At 36.7% G+C, this 21,082-nt stretch overlaps 1 protein-coding gene across 4 annotated transcripts; it reads right to left on the reverse strand.

Moving 5' to 3' along the window:
* il21r.1 (interleukin 21 receptor, tandem duplicate 1) lies at positions 1-19,434 on the reverse strand. Of its 4 annotated transcripts, none has more exons than XM_042490852.1 (11): positions 19,397-19,434; positions 16,818-16,859; positions 13,365-13,557; positions 12,909-12,994; positions 12,422-12,530; positions 10,602-10,789; positions 9,443-9,579; positions 9,140-9,329; positions 8,837-8,918; positions 5,241-5,334; positions 1-1,936 (listed from the first exon to the last, which is right to left on the reverse strand). In XM_042490852.1, exons 4-11 carry the CDS (start codon positions 12,967-12,969, stop codon positions 1,181-1,183), a joined length of 1,617 nt encoding a protein of 538 aa, XP_042346786.1. In that variant the 5' UTR covers positions 12,970-12,994; positions 13,365-13,557; positions 16,818-16,859; positions 19,397-19,434; the 3' UTR covers positions 1-1,180. The 4 variants fall into 4 exon arrangements, with proteins under 4 accessions (XP_042346786.1, XP_042346784.1, XP_042346785.1 ...); XM_042490850.1 differs by having other exon boundaries at positions 13,365-13,560; positions 19,397-19,430; XM_042490851.1 differs by lacking the exon at positions 19,397-19,434 and adding an exon at positions 18,785-18,836 and having other exon boundaries at positions 13,365-13,560.
* Between the last annotated feature and the right edge of the window lie 1,648 nt (positions 19,435-21,082).

Genomic DNA, 21,082 nt, shown 5'->3' on the forward strand with positions numbered 1-21,082 from the left:
TCCAAGTTTGCTCTTTTTACTGACTTGCGAAAAACAGCACAGTTGGTTACAGTGGTTACTGAGAAAATGCATGTGCAAGGAAAGCAGACATTATCAGAGATCTTGATAAGGCAGCATGCATGCTGGTGCTCCAGTACAAGCTAATGAATCGTGCATGACCATGAAAAAATGAAGCTGTATATACAGTACAGTGACAAACACTATTTAAAACAAAGCATCCTTCAGTGGAATAAATCAAAGCAATGTGCAATATTTCAATCCCTCATTGCATGTCTATTGTGTCTAGAGCGTAATAAGAATTATTGACTTTCTCTGTAATTAATAATGATCTATCAATAAACTGATACATTACAAAAGCAAATGTTGTATTTGCATGGATATGATGTGATGACTATAATGTTGATAAGAAACATCATTACCATATCATTGTATCCCATTTGGCACTCATGTGATATTTTAACAAATGCATTATTGAAATATGACCAAACATGTTTTTTGAGGTCACTGAAGAAACTCCCTCAGAGTTTCTTGATATACTGTGTTCACGATAATTAGATAGGCGAGCTCACAGCCACCTTGACCTTTGTCCTGCAACCACCAAAGTCTGATCAGGTTATTGTTGAGTTTTGTGTCAAATCTGATGAAACTTCCTCAGGGTGTTGTTGAGATATCATGTTCACGAGAGTGTGATGGACACACAACCAGAAAACAATGCCTCCGGCCACAACTATCACCGGTACAGAGGCATAAAAATGAATATATAAAAAGATATCTTTGAAAAAAAAAAATATTTTAAATGATAAATTAATAAAAGACTGATCTAAATATAAATCGAGACTTAAAAAATAATCACTATGTTGGCAAACTCCAGTCTTCATTAAACGTCATCCCCATCTGTCTGAACATATCTTTGTCTCTGGACTCTTTGACCTGCCTTTAAAAAGCAAAAATTAAAAATTAAAAACTAAAGCAAAGAAGCCTGACTGTTTACATGATACAAAGTGCAAAATTTAAAAAAAAACATCATTATGAACTGATCCTAAAGGATTATATGCCCAGCAGATACTTCCAACTCACTTATGTGTATTTTCTGGAAACGTCAACAATATTGTTTTTTTTTTTATATGCGTGTCCCACTGAGCCAAAAAATATTTTTGTGGCAGTAAATCAGTCGTGATGATCACTGTGTTTCCTGGAGTTCGTTCTCTAAATTGCTCGAGTCTTCTTGAGTAGTGCTACAGATCATCCACTGCTTGACGTAGTTCGAATTGGAGCTTTTGTGCTCCTGAAATAAATCAGAGTCCCTCTGCTCTGCCATGTTTGAGTCCGAGGCTCCGGGGCTGCTGCACTCTCCAAAACCGCTGTCGATGGTGTCCAAGTCCACGTGAGGGTAGCCGTCTTCTGACTGCTCGTTTGAGACGAACGAGTTGAGTGACACCCTCTCTGGTTCATCAAGTTGCTCACGTGGCTGAAAGTTTATATCTTCTAGTGATAAGTTGTTAGATATTTGGTTTTCATGCGGTGGTAAAATCCCACTCTGCCTACGAGATTCCTCCAAATCGTAGCCGGCATGTTCTCTGTTGTCTTCCTCAAATGAACCGAAGCTCTCTCCACCTTGGTAACTTCTGAGGGTGTTTACAGAGCTTTGTGACCCGACTTCCTCCTCAAACTCTTCTTCTCCAGACAGGGTCACAGTGTGGATGGAGATGTGTCCGGTGGAGTGGCCGGTGCCCTGAAAGCTGTCGCCGTCCTGGAAGAACAGCAGCGAGTTGCTGTGAGGCTGCAGCACGGGGAGGAAGTGACCGGCGTGTTTCATCTCGTTGTCCTCGCTGTAGCTTTGTTTCTCAGTGTTCCACTGAAGGACGTCGTGCTGCTTGTTGCTCATCATCTGAGCTTGTAGGTAATCGCACTCGTTGAATAAAGGCTTCACCCACTCCTGCAACACAGCAAATGGAACACATTACATATAAAGGCCTGAATGAAATGGGATACATGGACGCGGACACAACAACAGAAAGCCAAACACTCCTACTGAACACAAGCGAGAGGAAACTAGTGCAGAGTTAGAAAAAAAAAACAAAACAAGGAAAAATCATGCAAGATGCAGAATGCATAATGTCATTATAAAACAAAGAAATAGACAAAAACAACAACAACAGAAACAATAAAATTGATAAATATCTGTCTGAACTTTTGTCTTGTGTTTATCTGAACAGGAAACCATATAATTTTCTAACGTTGCATTAAATATCTGCTATTCTCGGTATTAAAAAAAGGGATTTTTGGAGTCTGCTTGTATTCCCTCCATAATTATAGGAGCACATTTGTATGGTTTGTACTCAATAAATACATAATAATGTACGTATAATTAGGACTTTAACTTTGATGCACTTTCAATTCTTGAACCGCCCAACGGATCTATGTGACTTTACACCAGCACGTATATTATACCAAAAATGTAAACCATTTGCAGCCACATAGAGTCTCCATTCAGCAAGGTGATGGCCAGATAAACATGAATCAGTTTCTATGTGCAGAGGCCACCACATCCTGAGGCACAGAGCTCATCAGGGACGCTCAATCGTCTCTGATCCTTTGAGAAAGCGTCAGCAGTCTGCACCACAAGAGTCAGATAGCAAAGTCAAACTAGAACAATGATTTCTAAAAGCGCTGCTTCAGTCTGTCGCAGTGATCCTGAAGATGCGATATAGAGTAAAAAATGTCCTGATTACACGTCAGGAGCTGCACACCTGTCACAGAGCACTGCACGCTGCGGACGCACCGTTTCACTCTCACATTTTTAAGCATTTTTACACCAGATTTAGAATGATGTCATGTAAGTGGTTGCATATTTGTTGTTTGTAAACTAATAAATTTAAGTACATTTATATCTAGTTTGCTGAATTTGAGAGTTCAGTACTGGCGTACTATTACAACATATTTCATAAACTAGAATTGCCGCCCCGTGTTTGTATGCCTCTATAAACCAGTCAAGTTACAGTTTATATCCACGTCTGTCCATATTCATATGAAGCCATGATAGCAGAAAAAGCTTCAAATATAGATGTTGCTGCAAAGAAGCTACTCGTTCTTAAACATGGATACTTCACACACACTTGCAGTTTCTAATGTGCCTTTATGCCACAGACATGATCACATTTTATCATATTTGGTTCAATAAGCATGCACACACACTGTGTGTTTTTTGCTTCAAAAACAAGCTTGCCTACCGTGAGGGACAAAGTATTTTAAATTTGATCTAATAATAGCAGAAAATATTCCTCATTTGAGCTGGTCAAGCACATTTAGTAGAGTGAACAAAGATGAGAGGAAGGCAGTGCTAAATAAAGAACTGTTTCATCATCTCTGTAGTACTTCCTCTCTCAAACTATGATCCCTTTTGTTATTTGCTGCAGCAGCGCACTCTGCTGAGCAACATTTGCAACTACACACAGGTCTCAAGTCAGTGAGCTGGTTGAGCTTTAACCCTTTCTTTCATCAACATGGGCAACATTAAGGAGAAATGACCCAGAAATCTGAAGGGAAAAAATGTAAAAGGTAAAAATAACAAGAAAATCACCTGAAATTAGCACAAATGGTGACTTTTTTTTTTTTTTTTAAAAAAAAGGAAATAATCTGGAAAAAAAGCCTAAAATGATTCTGCAAAAATAATTTCAAATATATAATTTTGCATTGATTAAAAAAAAACTTTTGCAAATTATAAATACTTTTTTTTGTAATTTGCAGAACATTTCTTGCCAATGCCTTTTCCCCCACATTTTCAAAGCAGGATTCAAAGGTTTAAATACTTGTGAAGGTGTCTGAACACAGCACAAGAAAAGTGATGTCAATCCAGGTCTCAAAGTAACTGTCTGTGCAGCAGCAACAGTGACAGAATTAAACACAACAAAAAAAGAAAACTCCAGTACAGAAAATCTGTCTAAATTGTAAGCTAATGTCAGTCTTAGTTCTGTGCAAGTGAGAGACCTGAATTCATTAGATGTACAATTGTATTTCTCTGTTTAATCAGAAAAAAAACATTGCACCAAAATTATGTTATATACCAAAACTATCTAGTTTCCAGGGCCGAGCTGTTCAAAAAAACTTTGTCTGGATCAGAACGATCAAGATTTGGAAATCCCACGTTATGCTTCAGAGTCAGTTTATTTTATGAGCCCAAAGCTGACTTTCGTGCCATTTTTTCAAAGCAACATTGGATTTGATCACCTGGATTCAGCTACATTTTTTTAAGATCACACACTCTGGATAAGCAGTGCTCTTGCTGGGACGACATTTCATAAACAATGTAAACAGTCACTAAACACAATGCAATCACCACGTATCGCCATTAGTGCCGCCAAAGAGAACAAAACACAGAACCTTGAGATTGTAACTTTAAACGATTTTTGTCGGGTTTTGACAGCTAATTGGGGAATATTTCATGGGAAGAAGATGCTTTTTTCTCCTTTTAGTTTTTTTGCTTTACTGTTTACTATTAGGAACAATTTAGGAACAACTATGCCATGAGCTTAAACTGCTCAACAGCTGCTCTTTATTGAAAACTTGTGACATGTCATTATAATGATGTTTGATGTTTTTAGCATTATTGCATACCATGCATATTTCTAGGTGCTTTTATGTAAGACGTTTTGGGCATGTTTCAAGTTTCTTTTGAGAAGTGAGAGTGAAATTTGACCATTTTGAGACCCTTTTTGCAACATAGTCCTAAAGATTAAAATAAGCAAACATGAAGGTGAAGGATTATATGTGATTAAAAATAACAGTTTATCCCTGGGTGTCAAACGACATAAAGGAGAATTTACATAAGGGAAAATATAAAAAGGTGATGGAAAGGAAAATCATAAAAACATCAGTACAGCTATAAAAAATAAAAAAAAAAAACCCACATAATTTTCACCTTGGGCCCCTTTCAAGTGAAAAACTGGCTGTTTTTAGCTTGTTACAAGCCACATAAAAGATCTGTACGGGGGGTATTTTCCACTGGGGTGGAACAGGTCGGGCTGTCATACACAAATATCTACCCACAGCATGTCAGACAAAAAACAAAAGGCCTCTTGAAGGCCCTGCACACTGAGTCATTCACATCATGGAGGCCCTTCAAAGCGAAAGCGAGGGGAAAGTCCCATCCCGGGTTCAGATGTGCTGAAAGTCCCCTCTTGGGCAGCACCTGCTGGGCCGATTTGGAAACTACACGCAAAGTTTGTTTTGCTTTCTCTTACCTTGAAGTTCCCTTCGTAGCTTTTGTCGAGGGGCTTGAAAAACTCGTCCGGCCTGGGTATGTAAATAATCTGCCGGAGTTTTTTCTGCCAACACCTGAAATGAGTATGAAATGATTTCAGAAAGAGAACTGAAATTGAGAATAAAATAACATCACGTCTACAGTACTGTGCAGAAGTCTTAGGCCACCTTAAACTTTATTATTTATGATCATACACATTTATTTCTCAGTAGACTCTCCTAAAATACCACAAGAACATACAGGAAATATGTATACAGTACTAAAAACACAAATATTTCAGAATAACAAATTCAATGGGCTAATATTGCAAGTATTCACTGTGATCTCCTTTTCCACTCAGCGTGTCTTGAACTCTTTTGGGCAGATAATATGAGATTAATAAAACTAATCTTCTGCTGTATTTATGCCATTTAAGACATATCCAAAGCTCAATATTGATTGTTGAAGCTACCTTTTTTATGGCTGTACGATACCATGTTTCACACGAAATTTTGACTTCAGTCTGTCCTGTTCGCTTGTGAATCCTTTGCCTTGCACGCTTATTTACTTATTTATTTATTACTCATTGTTTCATAAATTTAAACTGTGCAGTCCTTGCTCGGCCCTCATGGTCACACGAGGGTGCCAGCATGCCCGTCAACATACTGATTTATATTTGTTTGTTTGTTGTCTCTGTGGTGCCCCTGGCTCCTGTCTGTTGTTGATTTGTGGATGTTTCTATGGTCTGTGGACTGTTCAAACTGAATTGGGACAAATAAAGCTGTTTGAAATGAACTGAATTGAAAAGACATTTTTGTTCTGACTTTTTGTTGTTTTAATGCATTGCTTGTGTGAAACTGAGAAAAAAATAGATATATATCCTCATTACAACTCATTACAAAATAACAGATCTGTGGTGACCAAAGACCTTTGCACACTACTGTATAATGCACCTCTGCTCTGTCATTTCTGATAAGGTGATTTAGTAATCAGTATGTGGCGTGTGCAGAGGTTAAGTGCTGACCCATACGCCGACTCAAAACCAGTGATGCTGATAGCATAAAATAGCTTTCACAGGAATTACTACACAATACAAATCTAAAATTAACTACGGTTTTAGACTTGATAGCTAATTCAGGTAAAAACTGCCCACTCATGTTTCCACCCATTTAGTTCCACTGGCAAGAAAAAGTTTGAACTGTCAATTAATAAGTCAGAAATAGAGAACCCCAGTACTGAGTCCTAAAACCCCAAAATAAATTAGCACCTCTGGTTCCCTCATCTCAAAGTCAATGGGCTTTTTAATAGGGTGTTTGGTAAGATCTAAATAAGGTCTGTGGTTAACAGAAGCTGAAGAGACTTTCACGTTTTATTCTACAACATAAAACACGCAACTGTATTGTAGTTCGCTTATAGCCTAGCCTAATCTTTTCACCTTTGGCGATTGCATTTAGGCTTCAGTAATCATAAAAAGTGGTTCATCTGTGAAGATTATCTTGAAGAAGATGTGTAAGTATCATAAATGTTTCTTTACCACAGAGCTAATTTTCTGCAATCTTTTTAAATTTCAATGGAAAAATCCCGTAGGCTTTTTGATGGTGGAACCACAGCAATGTCAGCTTCTGGGTTGCCGGAGCTATGCACTCTTGCAACTATATTAAAATTAAAATGAAGGAGTCTCTGTATGTATGTCTGTCTATATTTTCTCGACAACCATTCATCCGATCAACGTCACTCTTGGCTGGCGTCTTTTGAGGACCAAAGGAAATGCAGTGTCAAGTGTGAGCTATGAGACATATTTTTTAGTAGTGCATTATGTAGACACTGTGCAGTGCATTGAAAGGAGACCGGAGCTGGGTACGGCTTGCTCACTCGCTACAGTACATTCAAGAACAGATGAATAAACATAGACCAGAGTTGTTACATTGCAGCAAACTCAAACATTTAAAGCTTCAGAGATGTAACTTTCAGAATGAATGCTTGTGCTCCTGGAAAAAGCCTGTTCCTATCCTATCACACACACACATCGTACGAACACTCTGGCACTGCCAGGGGACGCAGCTACGTCATGGCAGGTGAATTGCTCAGGACCCAGGGCAGCACAGTGTTGAGCACAAAGTTTTTTGGATGAGTGATTCTTGAGAAATACCTAAAAGTAACCATATCTGAAAAATATTGGAGGCCAAGAAATAGACTTATTCCATACATCACCTTTCTTAATAAGCACTTCGTTTGATTTTCTTTGGCAAAAAATTCACTAACAAAAAAAAATGTTTTTTTTTGCTTGCAAACTACACACTGTACTTCCTCATTTTTTTATGCCTGCAACCACGTACGAAAAAAGCATATAGAAGAGGATCAATAGCACAGTGATAAGCTTCATAGGACTAGTTCGGGCTCAGTGTACCTCACAGACTGAGTGAATTTCACAAAAGTCTGCAAAACAAATGCAGAATGCCTTTACTTGTGCATTTGCTGCTACCATGAATTAGACAAGAGCTTATAGAAGCAGAGCACTGAAACAGAACCAAAGTTGAATTTGTAACAACTCACAGAGGAGCTCATCTTATATCATCCTCTAAAATGGGACTACAAACAGCGTGAGAGCATTAAGTGTACTGACATTTTAGGGCTGAGTGTTTTACTTGTCGCTTTGGGCCCATAACAAGTGAGAAGTTCTCAGTTCTCTGACACTGATGCTCTGCATGACTTCCTATGTCTGCTCTCCATTTCAGTGCAACGTGTCGCTGCACGTACAGTGCTGCAGTGGTTTCTCTATATGTGGGAGGTGATGCCAGGAAAATGTAAATTGAAGCAGTGAGAAGCTTCGCTAATCACTTACTGGAACACAGAGGGTGGCTGACATTAAGCATTTACTTGTGTTCACTTTGTCCTTTATCTGTGCAATGAATGCAGACTCGTGTAAGTGTAAATTCAAAAGAAAGTTTATCCTTTACTATGATTTAAACATTTTGTTTCAATAATGATAATAGTTGGTTCAATCAAATAAACTTTCATTTCTGCAAGCCTCTTAAAAAAGCCAAAACTATTCACTGAACATTAACAACTACAGGTTTGAAGACTGATAAAATGCTTTCACCCTTTTAAACCTTGTATAGGCATCAGTTTTCTTTCCTTTTCTCAAGTGTTTAAACCATTGAAATGTGAGCAAATTGGATTGATTTCTTTCCAAATAATTGAAAAAAGGCAGTCTGCAACTTGACATAAAATGTCCCACAATTTGCAAAAAAAAAATAAAAGAAGGAAAGGAAATTGCCACAGAAAAAATATACTTATTAGTTTTATATTACATTTATTATTTTTATTTAATTTCAGCACTTCTCAGGTCTTGTCTGTTTTTGTTCTTTCACTTGTCTTTTTTGTTGCTAATTTTAGGTAATTTTCTTTGAACTTTTTACTGATTTATTGCAAAATTTTGGGGTAATTTCTTGTCCAGTTACTTGTCATTTTTTTCCCCACATTTTTGAGAAAATCAAGCCAATTTGCTCAGCTTTCAAAGGGTTAAAAGAGAGATGGGGTTGCAATTTTATGACTTGGAGAGACAGAGACAGTAGCTCCCATGTTTACATTACTCACGGTTTTTGTGAATAACCCAGCAGCAGGAACACAAAGAGGAGACTGACGGCCAGGGTGACGTACCACCACCATCCATTCATTCCTGCAAAGGAGACATTAACGTGTAAAATATGTACTGACGGAAATGATACAATAAAATGCACACTTCCTGTTTTCTGAGATGTTTGTATGGATCACTGCAGAAACACGACGGTCTGAAGCATGAAAACACAACAAAATAACACGTGACTGGCCACAACAGTCTTATTTAGCATGAGACAGAAGTGGATATTATTAGCTGCAGGATAGACAATGCTTTTCTACCTTCAGTCTGTGCAGAATTTCCTGCTGTCCTCCACTCTGCAGTGGAGCTCCACTCGCTCCATGGACCTATATACAGATTCTTAGGAGACATTTTGGCCTGAACATCCACGATATAGTTGACATGTGGTTGCAGCTTCTCACAGTCTAACAGACTGTATTTTTCTCCCACTTCAAGGTAATGAACTGGATCCTGTTGGAAAGGAATAAAAAAGATAGAACAGCTTTGCATAATCAGCAGGCACAATCGATGGTAATATCATGCAAATTTCAGGTTTTGTTTTGGTGTTTTGGCTCACACATTACCTTTGACAAGTCGTTGCTTTGTCTCACGCGCACCCTGTATATGAGAATGTTATGGGTTTCGTGATCGTGTTCCCAAGTGACGTTGTAACATCCATCATTTCTTGCCACTTGAACATCGACAGGAGGCAGAGGTTTCACTGTGAAAGTTAAACCCCAAGGGAACAGGGGGAGCATTATGTTATTAAAAATGTGTGTATGCCAACAATAAACCACAAGTGGCAGTTGAACATTATTTTTAGCTTTCGTCTTAATCTGGAGGGTATAGCAGGTGGAAGGGCGTTTGCTGGCAAGTAACAGCTTGGCTAATTTTGGAGAAGTTGCCAGCATGATTCTCGTGATCTCTGAATTTTCTTAACTTTCAAACAAAAGTGAAAATACTTTAAACCTTTGAAACCTAAGATTTTTTTTCATGGGAACACAGAGAGGAGGCAACAAACAGCTTTACAAAACATAGCCCAAAAATTAGTAGGAAAAAAAAAAAAAAAAACTTAAAGTAAAAAAAAAAAAATATAAATTAATAAAATTAATTTAAATTAATAAATGAAAACTAAAAACAAACATGAAAAAGAACCATAAATACGTATTTTTTGTTTATTTTACTATATATTTTTTGTAACAAAATGTTAACTATAAAAATGGTCACTATTCTAATAATCGTCCCCTCTTTTTTTAAACCAGTTTTTAGGTAATTGTCTGGTCACCTTTTACTCGTTTCTTGTAATTTGTGGGAAATGTCTTGCCAAGTTGATCATTGCTTTTTGAAAAAAATTTAAACCAATTTGCCCAGGTTTCAAAGGGTCAAATAGCCTGTGAAAGGTGTCTGAAACCTGGGCCGACACCAGTTTTTCTTTGCTGCATTCAAAGGGTTAATGTACAGTGCTATTTTGGCAGTAGTGAACCAGAGGGAATATGTTTGTAGCATTTCACAAGTGTCTAAAATGAGTAAAAACTAAAGCTTATGCTGGAAGGATTAATAGAAATCAACATTTAACTTCTTGCAAACCATTTTTCACAGACATATCTTGATACCACTAAACATGTCATGAGGGATGCAACTGTCGCCTGTGACCTTTTTTCTTTTCTGTGTCATCCTATCTGTTCAGCAGAAATGACAAATACTGAAATGTCAGAACACGCAGTTATTATCAGATGAACTTACCCACTTTACTCAGGGCCCATGTTGATGACTCATTGTCGTTTATCAGCACTTGATGGCCCTTGTGACTGACTGTCGCGGTGCACATGGTTCCAATAGATGCAACTATATAAAGTTCCTCCGGATACATTACGCACCACGACTGTGGTGATTTGACTTCACAGCTTCCATTAACATCATATTCGCCATCTCTGCGACGGATAAACAGTGTGTTATAATCAGTAACATCTTGTAACGTCAGTCAACATTTTTGCAACAAAATTTGTGGTTTTCATGTGATTGTGTACATATGTGAAGGACTGATGCAGAACAGGTATATGAAAAGCTCAAATTCACATGATTAATGTCGCTGGTGAGCAGAAATACACTTGAGAGACAAAAGCAAAGCCTAACCTTGTTTACCTATTTCATAAAAAAGATCATGTCTCCATGTTTGCAGCCACTTAAGCTTCTTCCTGGAGCCTGAATCATAAAATCTGCATTTTCCCCCATTGTCAATTAACCTGCTGAGTATTTTCTCAATGGAATGAATAATTCTTTTGTCTAAATATATTCATAAAACATAAAGAGTGTTATCATTATATAGTTTTTCCACCAACAGTTTTTTCCTAATGACTTATTTTTCAACTGTAGTAGGTCGCATTGAGTATATACAAAAAATTGTTGGCATTGTACATTTCTGCAAACCATAGCTACGTCACAATTTCATGTTTTTATGTAGTGGATGTGTCAAAGCTTTAAAAAATAACCTATTTTTGGGCCATTATCACAGCAGGAACAGCATTATGTTTTGGTAAACGACATCTGCTTTTTATGCCACTATCCACGCTGAAATAGCAGCAATGTCTTGGTTAAAAGCAACCGCTTTTTGTGTCACTTTTCCAACCGGAAAAGCAACGATACCTCAGTAAAAAACTACTGCTGCTCTTGCCCCTCCCCGCTGTAAAAGCAGCAATAACTCTGTAAAAAACAAATGCTTTTTGTGACACATTCCCAGCAGGAAAAGCAAAGATTTTCCAGTAAGAACAAGCACTTTTCATGGCAATATCCCCACTGGAACAACAGTTGGGCCACGACAAACACCCACATTTGTTGCTTAAAAAGCTGCTGGAAACACAGCAATGATTCGCTAAATCACAACCAGTTCTGTTGATTTCGAAAAGTGGTCTGCAGCTTGGCAGGCATCTGGAACAGGTAATACACCATCCACCATCCCCTCCACCTCCTGATGACACCTTAAATACGACATCACTTTAGAAACATTCATATGGTAAAAATGAAAGAAGAAAATCTGTCATATACTTGCTTTGCAGAAATGTACAATGCCAACATTTTATGTTAAGAAAAACAATTAATAGCACATCATGGAGCCTATTGTTATAGATGTTTTTAACTCAAATATCAACATGAGTTGGGCTTTCCCCTGACACCAATAACAATAACACATGAGATAATATCAGCAAATGTGGTTCAAATTGAAATCACTGTGATGGAAATTTCCGATGGGCATTGCTATGAGGCGCAGTAAAGGTCGCTGTGGGGGGTCAAAATATTCAGCACCCTGCAGTATTTCTACTATATCAAAGCAACTGTTTCAAGAGTTTGCTCACAATGTAATAACCACTGCTGAGCTTAAATCTATTAAAACATTACTGATAATATTACTAGGATTATGATATTCAAAATGACTAAACTTGGAGATCCTATGATTCAGAGGGGAAATCATCAGCTAGCTCCCAGAATACATCTGAATAAAAGCTAATGATGCAACAGTATAGACACATATTGGGTGATGCACCAACGTGAAGCATATCAGCTTCTACCTGCATACGACTTCGATGAGGACTGAATATGTCGGCAAAGAGCCCGAGCACGAGCAGTTCAGCAAATAATCGTAGTCCGTGGAGCAAGTGACATTGCACAAAGACGTGACTGCAAAACAAAGGAAATTGTAGTCAGTTATCATCACATTTACTATATTTAGCATTCAAGCTCTACGAAGCAGAGAGGCCACAGCATCAAGACAAACAAAATTTTACAAGACAAAAAAAAGTTCATTTCAGTGGAGTTCATAAAAGTATTTACCACATTTAACATTCGTGCACTATGAGTGTCTAACCCTGTTTACTGAGGCAGTCACATAAGTTTAAAATCCGTTTTTCAAGGGAAACTTGGCCCGAGGACGCAGCATGGAGACAAACGAATGAAAACGCAGAGTAAAAGTTTATCTGAAATGACCTACAATTAATGTGGTGACTTATTTTTAGAAATTCATATCAATATACAAAAAGATTAGATAAGTCAACTTACCACCATGAGCAAACAAAGTGAGGTCCCACAGCAACAATAAGAGGACAGGTTTGAGAGCCATGGGGACGACCCACTTTTATCAGCCACTGGTTAGACAGAAAGAAACACAGAAGCTGAAACTAAATATAGAATTAAGTTTCATGGTAAAACAGATCAAAAAATTTCACTGTAAACTAAAAAAAGATTCAGCCTTTTTGTGGGATTTGCTGCTACATTGAGACAAAATTTTGTTAATTATCAATTTTAAAAAGGCTCTACAATGAACCATGAACATCATCATTAGCTTTCACAATTAATCAATAATTAAACGCATTTAAAAAGAGTCTCAATGACTACTACTCAAAAATAAAGTTAATTAAATGAATAACAAACTACCTTAACATCATAAAAAGATCATTTTTTCATAAGCATTTTCTGTTCTTAATATGAATACATATAAAGAATAAAGCATCTTACCTTCTTTAAATATAAAATTCTTCCACTAAATCAGTTAACAAGTTAACAGAGTCCCCGATGCACTGACGTCTGTGTGAGAATGCTTAGTGGAACATCATCGGCATCATCATAATCGTCGGTGGTGTGACTAAGGATGTGGTTTATAACCCTCTGAGCAGCGTCTGCGTGGTGCCTCCCCACCGCATCCATTCTGCTGCTATGAATATGCAAGAGTTAACCCGAGAGCAAAAAAAAAGTCAACAGGAAACTCAACTGTTCTTCTACAAAATAATTTAGTCATCACATTTTTGTCGCCTAAGTAAACTTGATAAATACATTATTTTTTTAATTTAAATGATAAATCTAACAATTTGTGTTACAGTCATAAAATGTATTAATTATTACCTATTTGCTCAAATCATTTTTAACACTGAGTCACAATACGACCAAAACATGTTTCAGTTCTGAGATGACTCTAAAACATCAAGAGATGCTTTCTAAAAGCTTTTAAAAGACCCTTATCATACACCTACATGTCTGCTTAAACATTTTATCAGGGGTTTTCAGTATTTTCCACCAGTGTGCATCTGAATGAGTCATAATCCAGCTGTGAAACCCCTCACAGTTTACTTTTAATAGCTAAATTAGCTCTAAATTTGATTAACTCAGAGTATTTTGAGCTAAACACATACAAACACATACAAACACATACATTTTCCAGCAGGACTTGATGCAAAAGAATCATGGTTCCTGAGAAAATAATGTGCCATCTGATACATATTACAATTCATTAACTGTTTTCTTTGGCACAATGGGTGGGCTGTTGTGGTATTCAAATCAACATGTAGGTTTTCAGACCCGTCTCGCTTAATGTCACTTTTCCAACATTAGTCAAAGGTAGATGCCGTTCTTTCACACAAAAAACAAACAAAGCTGAGCACCTAACGGGCTTTGAAGCAGGTTAGTGAAACACAACGAAAGAACCAGATGAACAAAAAATACTTTTTGAAGCTGATCCTGCAGTTGCGCTTGAGCAAGGCACTTCTTTAAACTAGGGTTAGTCTCAAGGTGACTGTGGAGCTGCAACATGTAGTCAATTAACCCTTAGGGCCCGCTGTAATTATAAAAACACTCATATCCCTCTGCACATGAAATGCGCTTTTCAAAATTAAGCTTTAAAAAATATTATAAATTAATACTTTTTTTTAGTTTCATTGCATTTTTTTTCTTTTAGCAAACGCCAAGCCGAATAATAATTATCATGTATTAATTAGATTTCAGAATTTTAACCCTTTCAAAACCAGTTGTTTGTCATGATGCCATTATGCTTTTAGATGGGAAAAAATAAAATGCATTACTTTCAATATACTACATGCAGAGGCAGATCTTTTTGTGATGACCACAGCCTGGGATATGACAATGATTTGTTATGGATATGTCAGCAACACTGATTGTGACAGTGCATCTCCTGGAAGTAGCATGTCTGTTCTCCATATATATGCCAAATAAGTGACATCATCAGGTAGAAAATCGTAAATAAAAATTCCACGGCAAAAGCCAAGAGTGACAGAATGTCTTTTGCACTTAACAGTATGAATGTAACAATTTTGTTTAGACTCAGTGTAGGAGCTGAACAAAAATACACAATCTTGCCAAAATGTATGCCATATGCATGAACACATCTAAAATTTGCAAAAAATTGCAAAAAAAAGTCTAAAAAGTGATTAATTAATTTAATTGCCAATTCATTTTCTGTCAGTTGAATAGTCAATGAATTAGCTAATGACTGCAGCTCAATTAGTCTGCAGCTACTTTTAATTATTCAGTCAATTGTTTTAGTCATATTCATAGTCATATTTAGTTATATTAGTCATATTTTTTTTTTTTTTGCGAAATTGCTAAACATCTGACAGCTCCAGCTATTCAAATGGAGAACTGGCCGCTTTTCTCTCATCATACAAATCAACACATTTGAGGTCAAAGATAATATCTTTTTTTTAACTGACATTTACAGGTATTTCTCAATGTTTTCTGATGTTTCAAAGCAGTGCTGCACTGTGGCTGCAGGTTAGGAGGATGGTTTGCAGTTAAGGTCTCAAACTTGACTGTTGTGTCAGAGGGTTGCTGTCTAAGATGTGCCTTTAAAGCGCTCAGCAAATGGCTTGTACTAGCAACTGACGGCCACCAGAGGTCCCTGTGAACGAGGTTTACTTTGAGCCTGCTGCAGTTCACAGTCCTCAAATGTTTTGATGGACATCTGCCCACTAAGGAGCACACTGTCAGTGCATTTACTAAACTTTTAATGACTTCTGATTCAGTTATTTTTACTTTTAACACACCTACCACAGGAAGTAGAACAAATGATTTGCACGTGTAAGTGTACTGTAGACACTGGTCGCAGATTTCACCTGACAGTCTTCTGCTCATATGGAGAAGTAAACAGGCTGCCTAAAATATTTTCTTCTTTTCCTTTCCTTTCTTTTCTTTTCTTTTGTAATTCCACTAAATGGCAGCAGATGTGAAAATCTGACTCTGTGTTGAAAAACAAGGTTGTGTCTTTTTGTAGTCGTGGGTGAGGAGGATTTTGTTACAGTGATATGAAGTTTTGCTGACTGTACACAGTTTTGAGAACAACAAACCTTTTGGAACATGTTTTTTTTATAGTTTTGTGAACTGAAACACAATTTTGTTCCTGTTTTCAAAATTGGATCTTGTGTTTCTGACTGTAACTGCGGTTTTAGATGATACTATGTTATCTCTATTATTCGTTTTAGGTGATTGTCATCATGACCATAATATCTCACATTATATGCATACCCAACATAAAATGCAATCCTACATCTGCTCATTTTAATGCCAGTGCATATTTTGCAGATATATCTGCTATTTTACATATGTATGGTCTAATCAGGGATCCTATTTAAGCGGTTTTATTAACAACATTTTCCTCTGTTAAAAGGTTAAAAACTTTCAACATTAGCTCTTGTGCCTCTTGTGGTCTGTTTTTGTAAAAACTCAGCACATGCAGGCCTGGTTTGTTAAGTGCAGGAGAGAATTTCTGCACTTTTACTTGCAAAGCAGGCTTACTGTAAAGTAAAAAAAAAAAACAAACACAAAAAACAAAACAGTGTGCAGGAAACTTTAACTTGCAGCAAAGTTAACTGCAACTTAAAGGACAATGTGCAGGAGTTCTCTCCTGTCTTTCCTAAGGACATTTTCTCCTACGCACCTGTCTACAAGAAACTGAAGGTATGCATCATCCCTCACAGTCAAGATTGAAGTATAATGAAATCATGCAACACAATGTCACATTTTTTCCAAAAAGTTACCTCCTTGTTATTTAGTGTCACTTATTTGCAAAGTTTTCAAATGCAGAAAGACATCAATATTAAAGCACAATGAAAAAACATAAGGACAAACACATTGTTAGTTAGCTACAAGCAAAAAAAATGTGTTGTGTAGGTGATAATCTACCTTATTCTTCAGATGCTGCAGTCTTCCTCTCACGTGTTCCATCTGATGAAGACAACAGAAGGTTAGTCCTCTTTTACAGGGCTGGCGACATTATCAGCATGTTGACAGTGGACTCATAGATCCACATAAAGTGATGTTGGAGAAACATAATCTTCGCACTCTGCAGAGACTGATGGAGGCGTTGCTGTTTCAAGGCAAAGAATAGTGTTTGTGAACAAAGAGAGAACCATGTCTTCATGTGAGGGGGAAGTAGGCCAACAGCTTTTCTGCAAACTGAATGTCAAACAGTGATTGATTTCACCTCTGATAAGGAGGTGATATTACTCGCTTTGCTCAAAAGGTCCAGTATTTCACATGAGACAGATGAAAACTTTAAGCTACAGTTGGCCATTTTTGTGAAAATAAGTTTTGGTCACATTTTCTGTTACTTTATTCTGAAAAAAGTACACAGATAATCTGTAAAATAAAAACATGTCCCTCCTCCTCGAACTACTGCAGAGCAAACAGCAGAGACAAACAATCAGAGCTGAGAAGTCTCTAAAGCAGTTGTCAGTCAAGCACTGCTCGTGAAGTACGATCAAACTATAAAGCCAGGCAGTGCTGATTAAACATGAATCAAGATTTTGTTACTGCATTGCCTATTTCTTGCCTCAGATGTTTCCAGAAACATGAACAGTGCACAGCACGTGTGATTGTCAGGTGCTGGTTGATAGTAGGAACATTTAAAGTGAAAAACAAAACTAACTGCCGCACACTGAAGAACTTAACTGTGACTTAATTCAGAAACAGATTTTATTGCACTTTTTAGCAGTAAAATGGGAGAGTTTGTGACCTGGCTGCCATGTCAAATTCAGTCAGCTGAAATACCACAGTCCACCAGCCCAACCAACTTTCTCATTTTTCAACTAAACCATACACTAAAATATGTTTAATCAATGCAGTGGCAGAATCTTGATTCATATTTGATCTGCCTTGTTTGTCAGTTGGGCCAAAATTCACGAGCAGCGACTGACAGTATTGACAGCTGCATTAGAGACTCCTCGGCTCTGATTGGTTATTATTAAAATGTGTTTAGGCCGTTTGCAGCAGTAGAGTACACGGAGGTGTATGATTTTATCTCACAGATTATCAGTTTCAGTTAGTGCTGTGTGAATATAGTGGCAATTTCAGTAATACAACAAAAAGGTTAATTGTTTCAATTAAAGTTACTAGCTGTGGACAGAAAAATTGATGCAATGCAGTAAAAAAAATATTTTTGTGTAGCAATATCATATTGTTGCACAGACGCCAAGTAGTGATTATAAATTATTAAAATTATAAATACAAATTCAGTCTACTGGAGTAAAACAATTGCTAAGAATTAATAAATTGCCTTTTCAGTTCTTTAGATATATTTTGCTGAAGTGAGATGAACAGACTGAAAACTTTATCTTTTCAGATAACACAGATGTTGACAAAGTTTCCCTTTGAGGACATAATTTGCAGTTGAAGAAAGGTAATAAATGACAGCGTATTTTATCTCAATATTCAGCGTATTGCAAAATGTTTAAAATTGCACTAATATTGTATCATGAAGTATGTATTGTGATGAAACCGTAAAGTCGAGTCTCGGGTGATCTCTAAATGTTAATAACTACAGCTTTAAATCTGCTAAACTACATGAACATAAAAATGACAGTAACTTGTACAGCATTATTTGATTTTAAATTATTATTTGAAGTGGAATGAGAAACAGTTTTTCAGGGGTGCATCCCCTGACAAAATTTAACTCGGGGGAATATTCTGGATTTTTTTTTCTCTTTTTTTTTGAGTAAAAAATAGTCCCACCATGGGATTATCATTATTACTAGACTTGAAAATACATATTTTAAACACTGGTTTAATGACTGTAACAAACACCTAATGTCAGTAACAGGAATATTCAGTACTTCACAAACACAACACCAACCAACCAACCATATACTCACTGGGGAACTCCATGAAGTGTTGTTCATTTCATTGTCACATCACAGTCTTTCATAATGTGAACCAGGACACTTATAGAGTCTTAGTCTTAAAACAAATCACTTTATTTTGAGTTTGCTCTAACTTTAATTCTTTTTTTCCCACTTTCTAGCACTCATCTAGTAGTTTAGCACCACCTTTTGAGTCAAATACAGTTATAACTTCCACTTTTTAAAACAGCAGCCTCCTTTTGTGTGACGCTACACAGCTGTGACTCAAAACATTAGGTTCCTCATTGAAGAGTCATTCATTTTGAAATAAACGTTAATAACTTCTATCAGGCAAACTATTAGCATAGAAACCTTTCTGTGAATAAATGTGACAATTTGAATGCAATCATGTCTTTTTTTTTTTTTTTTTTTACAATTTTCTTACACTACCAAAAGACAAATCAAAAGTGAAAGAGTTCAACTATGCTGCCGGCAGTCTTCTTCAGGAGTGTTTTAGTTGTTTTTCAGCATTCAGACTTTTTATACTCACAGCACCGCCATGTGACGTAACCACATTAGTGCAATGTAATATGAGGCTCTCAGAAACTGCGGCAGAAATTGAAAGAAATAATACAAAAAGCTCACAGTTTATGGAGTGGTCATCATGACAATGCTAATAAGGCCGGTCAGACAGGAAGCTGTGTTCTCCTGACTGCTCAGACCGAACCAGGAACTGATCCTCTACAGAGGATGTAGTAGAAAGTTGACCTTTCATACTGCTTAACCCTTTGAAAACTGAGCAATGATGTATCAAAACATGGCCCCAAAAAAATGCAAGTAGAAATTTAAAAGAAAATTGCCCCAAAAGTAAGTCAAAAAGAAAAGTAAAATAATAATAATTATAAATTAAAAAATGACACAAAAAAGTGTAGAAAATAAAAAAATATATTTATTTATATTTTTATATTTTTTTCTGTAACCTAATTTAAGTATATAATAATAATGAATATGAATATAGTTTTCTGGATACTTTTTTATGTATTTCTTATTTATTAAATTCACTTTGAAAACTAATTTTAGGTCATTGCAATTTGGGGGACATTTCTTGTCAAGTTGGTTATTGCCTTTTTTTTCCCGTGTGTGGGTTTTTTTTTAAATCAAACTAGTTTCTAAGGTTTCAAAGATTAAATAGTTTGTGAGAGGCATCTGAAAGCAGCACAAGAAAACTGATTAAAACCAGGTTTTAGAGGTTTCAGACAAGTTAACCTGTTGTGTTGCAGCAATTTTAGAGCATGAAAAGGCAGCCCAAAATGCCCAAACACATATAGTTTGGAGGCACACCTGTGGGATGAGTTGACAATGACTTTGTTAACATGCACAAATATATTCTCTTTTTTGTTCTTATTTCTGACAATATTCCTACTAGGCTGTTTACAAGGCTTATAAAAATGAATACTGTACTAATATTCCCATTTACATGCAGCCGTGCATACTCCAATTTACGTGCTTTAACAAGTCGTTTAAATGTCAAAAGTAAATAAAAGAATGGCTTTTTTTTTTTAATTTTCCACTGTTGGCTTTCATAATGTTCTAAAGTAAGTGCGTTTCTCCTTCTGACCAGAAATGTTGTCTTTTCTTGGGCATGTATCTTTACCCCACAGCCTTGCAAACTGTCAGTGAGTTGTTTTGTAAACAACATATCCAATGTTTACAACACACAGCTGACCGTAAACAGGCAGGAGACCGTGTCACAAACTCCCGTAAAAACAGCATGTGAGACACTTATTCTGAATGTGCTGTATACATGCAGAAATAATGCTATTACAACCCAGATGGTACTAGAATATCCCACATCTTAGTTGCAAAAGGTTAGATCCCAAAAAAGGCTTATTTAGGAATATCCACATAGAATATGTTGTTTACATGACCTGTGTAATATTAGAGTGTAAATGTAGTCAGTGACTAAGAAAACTGCTTCTACATTTAACTTATCTTATTCACAATGAGCACTTTTGCTTTTTCGATTCAAACCAAGAGGCGACACACAAATGTATCGCCTTTTTCCTTTTTAGTGAAAACAAGACTTAGTCGGGATGCCCTTGAGCGAAGCAATAAACCCAATCTGTTCCAGTGGAGCTGCCCGAGATTAGAAGAATGAGTACATGCGTTAAAAATAAAAAGAAACATTTCTCTGTATACATGAAGAGAATGATATCCAGTCGTAAATTCATTTCACAGTAATACAACTGGTACTTTCTGACCATGAATGGACCTTGTTGTTTGACATTTTGAGGTATGCTTCTCCTACAACTATCACTTAGTTATTACTAA

This window comes from Plectropomus leopardus, chromosome 7 (assembly GCF_008729295.1).
Source record: "Plectropomus leopardus isolate mb chromosome 7, YSFRI_Pleo_2.0, whole genome shotgun sequence".
Lineage (NCBI taxonomy): Eukaryota > Metazoa > Chordata > Actinopteri > Perciformes > Serranidae > Plectropomus > Plectropomus leopardus.

What these genes read in the sequence shown, in the direction of transcription:
- il21r.1 (XM_042490852.1), bottom strand. Translation starts at nt 12,969, where the DNA reads ATGGCTCTCAAACCTGTCCTCTTATTGTTGCTGTGGGACCTCACTTTG. An exon ending in CTCATCGAAGTCGTATGCAG is followed by an intron (nt 10,790 to 12,421) that starts GTAGAAGCTGAT and finishes TATCCGTCGCAG; the next exon opens with AGATGGCGAATATGATGTTA. An exon ending in ATGGGCCCTGAGTAAAGTGG is followed by an intron (nt 9,580 to 10,601) that starts GTAAGTTCATCT and finishes TAACTTTCACAG; the next exon opens with TGAAACCTCTGCCTCCTGTC.